The sequence below is a fragment of the Malaclemys terrapin genome, chromosome 5 (genome assembly GCF_027887155.1).
Source record: "Malaclemys terrapin pileata isolate rMalTer1 chromosome 5, rMalTer1.hap1, whole genome shotgun sequence".
NCBI classification, from domain to species: domain Eukaryota; kingdom Metazoa; phylum Chordata; order Testudines; family Emydidae; genus Malaclemys; species Malaclemys terrapin.
The window spans coordinates 12,994,365-13,001,019 of NC_071509.1; the positions used below are offsets into that span (position 1 = coordinate 12,994,365).

Genomic DNA, 6,655 nt, shown 5'->3' on the forward strand with positions numbered 1-6,655 from the left:
CAAAAAAAGAAAATTAGGTTGGCTTGGCATTATTTGTTCAGATCTGTGCTGGATATTCTTTACAGTCCTATTATCCTCCAATTTCTTACAAGCTGATTTAATAATTTGTTCCAGTATCTTTCCAGGTATCAGTCAGACTGACTCATCTATAATTCCCCAGGCCCTCTTTGTTCTTCCTTTTAAGGATAGGTGCTAGAGTTGTCCTTCTCCAATCCTCAGGGGACCTTCACTTGTCCTCCATGAGTTCTCAAAGGTAACTGCTAACAGTTCTGAGATTGCTTCAGCTAGTCCAGGGGTGGGCAAACTCCAGCCTGTAGGCCACATCCGGCGGCAGACTCACCCCTGGCCCCTCCCCTGCTGTCCCTCCTCCCCCGCATGGTTTTTATCCCAGGGCTACTACCTCTTGTACTCTCGGGCCCTTTCCACAGCAGTCGCGCAAAGTGGTTGCACATCGCTTCCAGGGGACAACCTACCATTGTAGTGATAAACTACCTGAAGACAAAAATCCAAAGGGCACGTGTGATTGGCACAGCTTCTACAAACCGGCTGATCAAATGATGTTCTTGGTTTGAAACCCAAGTCTCTTCTCCTAGGAGGACTGCCTACCACAGCTAGCAACCCCCCTCTGCCCAGACAGTACCCAACTTTCATTCCTTCAAATTGCAGAATGCAACAAGGGAGGAGCCTAGCAATACAGCTATTTTTCCATCTTGTTTAGTAGTTGGGCTTAATTCCCAAGCTAGTATTTGCTGGGTACATTTTTCAAGACCTGCCTGTCCAAGAGGAGCATTTACTGGGTGCCTGTCTTAAGTGTTTGCCTCTCCTCACAAGGCCACTTCAATTAAGCAATTCATTGTCAATCCTTTGAGGAGCTGCTTTATACAGCTTTCACTCTATATTTACTTCTAATTTCATTTGAAGAATAGGTTCCAAAGATAACTCAAGTTTTAACTAAAAATATCCTACAGACATGGAAATTCCCAGTGATAAACTTGACAAGAGTTGAGGAGTTTAGATAGGCCAGTATGGAAGGAATAACTTGACTGTTATGAGAGTGCTTATACTCACCACACCTAACGAATAGAGTCCTGCAAATCTGCTTTATAATCCGTGCACATCCGCAGACCATGTTTGGAGATCGTGGATGGATGTGGATCAAAATTTTGTATCCGTGCAGGTCTCTACCAATGAAGCCAATACTAATGGGCACCTGCACTAATGACTAGCAAAACCTCAGTCCCTATCAACCTCCCCATCTTCTCCTATATCAAGGAGTCCAGCATTAGATGGTCATCAGCAACATGCAGATGAACCATATGGTCACAGATGAACCATATAGCTGATTCAGTTGCATTGAAATGGACCAACTATGGCATCCAAAAGAGAAGTTGCTCCAACTCTTTTTTTTTTTTTTTGGGCGGGGGGGGGGGGGGGGTGGACAACCACCACCACGGCCACCCTGGGATACTGCAGTGAAGCACGTCAATAGTAGGTGCTTTAGCTATGACAGGCTGCGCTGATCAGCCCTATATCAGATAGCCATCTTGTGTAATCATTCCCCTTCATGCCAAGAGAAAGGAAACCCAATAATGACTACTGTTATAGTTGTCCTATAGATACAAAAGCCTCAATATATTTATCTATATATCAAAATGATAACTATGTTACTCAAGATATAAGGTTGCTGTTTCAGCTACAAAGTTAAGTTTCTCTTATTTTCCTATAAATCTCCCACCCACACCCAGCTATTCCAGGAATGTCTAGCCATTTTTTTTTTTTTTAAAGGTGGTGTTTAAAAAAAAAAAAAAAAAAAACGAACAAAAAAAACAGAATATTCCCATGATTCCCCCCGCACACACTAGCATCCTGACTCATTTCAATTCAATCATGCAATACCTTGACTTACAATACAGTGTATGCTTATCTACATACATATGTGAGCAGTCTCTAACACCTCAACATTCCATATATAAGTGGTGCATAATCTCTAACCTTTGAGTTAGTTTGCCATTCATTAGCCTTTTACAGAAATTATTTCACACCACCATGATTTAAATGCTGATTCTTTACAATTAAGACAATCAAGGGCATGTTGCAAGATCATCAAGCACAAACAAGAATAAGTTTGTACCTGTTTTACAATCAAAATCAGCAACTTATGATCAAAATCATCTCTGTGCAGAATAGCTTTATTAACTGTTTTTATACAAAAAAATATGTTCAGCCTCAAAATCCCTGTGGAAAAGGGACAAGATTAACGTGAAATTGTATGACAGAAGATGTTGTTATAGAATAAGTGTTAAGTGGAGTTGTATGATGGAGTAGGTTGTTGGATGACGACCAACATAACACATGCTGTTCGGTGGACAGATACAGATGCTTGGACTCCGGGACAAAAGTTTCACCAAGCCTTCCCATTTGGAACTTTAGGTGATTGAATTTGTCAACTGGCAGTTTATTTTTGTAAATATTATTTTAAAAAGTGTTGTTCCTAACAGAGTAGCTGTTAATCAGTACATACTAAATATCTTCCCAAAAATCCCTTAAAAAACAAAAAACTTATGTGAGTGTCTTTCTTCCTGATGCCCTGTCAAAGTTTTGTAAAGGGAGCAGAAAGGGATGTTAGTTTCAGCAAGAGTGGAAACTGACTTAGGCTCCAATTCTGTAATTTAAAGCACACAGGCAGATTGCTGCGCTTGCATGGAGTTCCAAAGAATTCAGGGGGCCTAGCCAGTCTGTCAGTTGTAGGATAGAAGCCTGACAACTAAGGGACTGATTCTTCAATGGACTCCAAAGGAGCAGATCCCTGTGCAGATCTCCACTGACTTCAATCTGTCCAGTCAGCACTCACTGCGGGATCGGTGTCTGCCTAACTTCTTACACAGGAATACAGTGAAATTTGCTACACACAGCGCTGCCAACTGCAAGGTAAACAAACTGTAAAGACAAAGAGAATGTTTTCGCGAATCTCTTTCGGTTACAGTGATCTTAATAGTTATAAGTAACACCTATGACCACAAAAAGTTTTCAAGCAGAATTGTGATCTTTAAGTTTAAATAAACTTCATAATTTTTTAGTTATTAGTAGGACCCTACCATACCAAATTTGCAGCCATGAAAAATACATCACGGACCATGAAATCTGGTTTCCCCGTGACATCTGGTCTTTTGTGTGCTTTTACCCTATACTATACAGATTTCACAGGGGAGATCAGTGTTTCTCAAATTGGGGGTCCTGACCCAAAAAGGAGTTGCAGGGTGCAGAGGGGGAGGGGTGTTGCAAGGTTATTTTAAGAGGGTCCGGTATTGCCATCCTTACTTCTGTGCTGCCTTCAGAGCTGGGCAGCCGGAGAGCAGCGGCAGTTGGCCAGGCGCCCAGCTCGGAAGGCAGTGCCCCACCAGCAGCAGTGCAGAAATAAGGATGGCAATACCATACCATGCCATCCTTACCTCTGCACTGCTGCTGGCGGCGCCTCTGCCTTCAAAGCTGGGATCTCGGCCAGTAGCAGTCGCTCTCCGGTTGCCTAGCTCTAAAGGAAGCGCCATCGTCTGCAGCAGCGCAGAAGTAAGGGTAGCAGTACTGCAACGTCCCCTACAATAACCTTGTGACCCCCTCTCAACTCCTTTTTGGGTCAGGACCCCTACAATTACACCACCATGAAATTTCAGATTGAAATAGCTGAAATCATGATAGTTTTGATTTTTAAAATCTTATGACTGTGAAATTGACCAAATATACTGTGAATTTGGACTTTAAAGAAATACCATTTGTTCTTATCCTTTCAAGAAACTCCCCTGTTCATTCAGTGCTCGCCTTATGACATACAGCACACTCAGCTAACAGAGGAAAAGAAAATTAAAGGTATTTTAAGAAAGAGTAACAGATGACCACCTCTGATTTTGCTGGCTGGCACAGCTCCACCCAGCACCCTCAACAGTTGGGGCTGCATGTTCATGCTTTGCTCACAATTTACAGTACTATAAAACAATTATGTCCTAAAAAGAATGTTTTCTCCAGTACATGTTTACTGAACTTTATAACTCACAGATTTGTCTCTCTCTTTTTTTTAAAAAATACAGGCTGTCAGCAACAGGTGTTAAGTGTGAGAAAGAAAAGTATGCAGAACAATCACACCCAACTTTTTTTGAACAGCTACAAAGTTTTGCTAAAAGACAACCTCACCTGTACCATCTAAAGTGCCCACTGAGGGTTGCCACTCATGTAGGATTGCCTGACAAGGAACTGACATACGACTTTAAATACCTTTCCGGGTCTGAAAAAGAGCTCTGTGTAGCTCAAGAGCTTGCCTCTTTCACCAACAGAAGTTGGTCCAATAAAAGATAGTGTTTTCACTCACCGTGCAGCTCTAATCGGATATTGAAAAGCAAATTAATGACTACAGGAGTCAGCAACCTTTCAGAAGTGGTGCGCTGAGTCTTCATTTATTCACTTTAATTTAAGGTTTCGTGTGCCAGTCATACATTTTAACATTGTTAGAAGGTCTCTTTCTATAAGTCTATAATATATAACTAAATTATTGTTGTATGTAAAGTAAATAAGGTTTTTTAAATGTTTAATTTAACTTTAAACAAAGCTTCTTAAAATGCAGAGCCCCTGGACCAGTGGCAGGACCCGGGCAGTGTGAGTGCCACTGAACATCGGCACACGTGCCCTAGGTTGCCTACCCTGGACTAGTATCAGGAGGTAGCCGTGTTAGTCTGTATCTACAAAAACTACAAGGAGTCTGGTGGCACCTTAAAGACTAAGGGATTTATTTGGGCATCAGCTTTCGTGAGTAAAAACCTCACTTCTTCGGATGCCACCTGGACTAGAGCATTGGACGGGGACACAGACGACCTGGACTCTTTTCCTGGCTGTGCCACCAGCCTACCGAAAGTCACTTCCCTGCTCTGGGTGCAAGCCCCCCGCACCCCTCAGAGGGAGATAACGATCCCAGCTTCACCGGCACGGCGCTTGGAGAGCCACGGCTGAAGAGCCCTGTGCCAGAGCCAGGCGTGACTTCCAACCGGGCCGCCACCGCCTCCGCCCGCCAAAGCGGAGCTAATCGCGCCCTCCTGGTCCCCCAGACGGCAGCTACCCACGGACGGTCCCCACAAAAGCAGGAGCAGTTGGGAGCCCCCCCGCGACGCACGAAGCCGGGGCGGGGGGGGGGACGACACAGCCCAGCCGCGCGGGGCCCGGAGACACCAAGCCACGCCCCGGGGGGGGGTCTCCCAGCCCCAGGCCAGACCGGCGTAAGGCCCCCCGGGCCCTGCCCAGCTGGGGGAGGGGAGCCGCGAGGCCTCCCCCCGAGCCAGCCCTAGCGCCCGCGAGGCTCCCAGTCAGCGCGGGGTCCGGGGCTGCCGCCCGGCCCCGGCCCGGCCCGATACTCACAGAGCAGGAGGCGGCCCAGGAGGCGGGAAGCGCCGCTGCAGTGAGACATCGTCTCCTTCGCCAATGACACGGGGCCCGGGCGGGCGGCTCCGCGCGCGCGCGCAGGCGGCCAGCGAGAACGCCGGAGGCCAAACTGCCCCTAAACCCGGGACAGCCCCGCCCTGCCACGGGGATATGGGGCCCGGCGCTGGCCCGGCCACCAATCCCACATCCGGCTCTGGGTGGCGACTCCGCAGCCGGCCGGGAGGGGTCCTCGCGAGCTGAGGGCAGGACCCCGCCGCGCAGGGGGTTGTGGGGATTGTAGTTCAGTGGTAGAGGGAGGGGAGAAGGGCAGAGAAGGCTGGGAGCTTAGGGAAGGGGAAGGGGTGAGGGGGAAGAGCCAAAGGAAAAGGGGGCAGAGGGGGGATTTTCATCCAAGACTCAGAGCAAATCAGTTGTAAGGCTGCTTTCACCATCAGTTCAGCCCAACCCCTCATGGCAAAGCATGGAGCCTTGGTGTAAACCGGGCTATAGGCTTCTGGTGTTTGCTCCCGCCCCTGTTTTAAGGCAGCAGAATAACAGGGTTGCCAACCCGTGCAGTTTTATAGGCTCCATTTAGGACTCAGCCCTACAAGGTGTAGCACAGCCTGGCCCTGATCCAGCAAACAAGCTCTTAAACACTTGCCAAAACGTAAGCCTCTGAGTAGACCTGTTCAAGTCAAGTTTAAGTGCTTGACTGGATCAGATTAGGGTTGCCAACCCACCACGATTGGCCTGGAGCCTCCCGGAATTGGCGTCCATCTCCCGGTGACTATTGAAAGCAATCCGGGAGATTTTAATAGGCTATTTTAAGAAAATGACATTGCATCATGTGGGGGAAAATAATTTCCCGGAATAGCTTCAGTCAGAGTTGGCAACCCTAGATCAGATCTGGACACCAGAGTGCTCGGCATCTTGCTGGCTTGAGTCCTTAGTTTGGACTGATCTCTAATTAAGAGTTTCCCTATACTGTGCCAGACTTTGCCATCCATCATTTTATGAAAATAAAAGCCAATAATAACCAACCTAAACAAAGGAAAGACAATGAAAACTGGCCCACATAACTCCCAATTTCCCTGTTTGAACTTAACAAAAATAATTAAAAAAATACTGGCCAAACAATAGAACCCAGTGTTCCCTGTTAAAAGGCATACTGATTACTGAGAACATTTAGCTAGCAAATATTATGTATTTATTTATTTGCATTGTAGTTGTACATAATGGCCCCAGTCAGGAACCAGGG

At 46.5% G+C, this 6,655-nt stretch overlaps 1 protein-coding gene across 1 annotated transcript in view; it reads right to left on the bottom strand.

Moving 5' to 3' along the window:
- Positions 1 to 5,613, bottom strand: part of SUCLG1 (succinate-CoA ligase GDP/ADP-forming subunit alpha) — a 40,394-nt gene extending 34,781 nt beyond the window's left edge. The window contains exon 1 of the mRNA XM_054030792.1: positions 5,395 to 5,613. Coding sequence (XP_053886767.1) covers positions 5,395 to 5,443 — 49 coding nt within the window. The 5' untranslated portion in view covers positions 5,444 to 5,613. The remainder of the gene's footprint in view (positions 1 to 5,394) is intronic.
- Between the last annotated feature and the right edge of the window lie 1,042 nt (positions 5,614 to 6,655).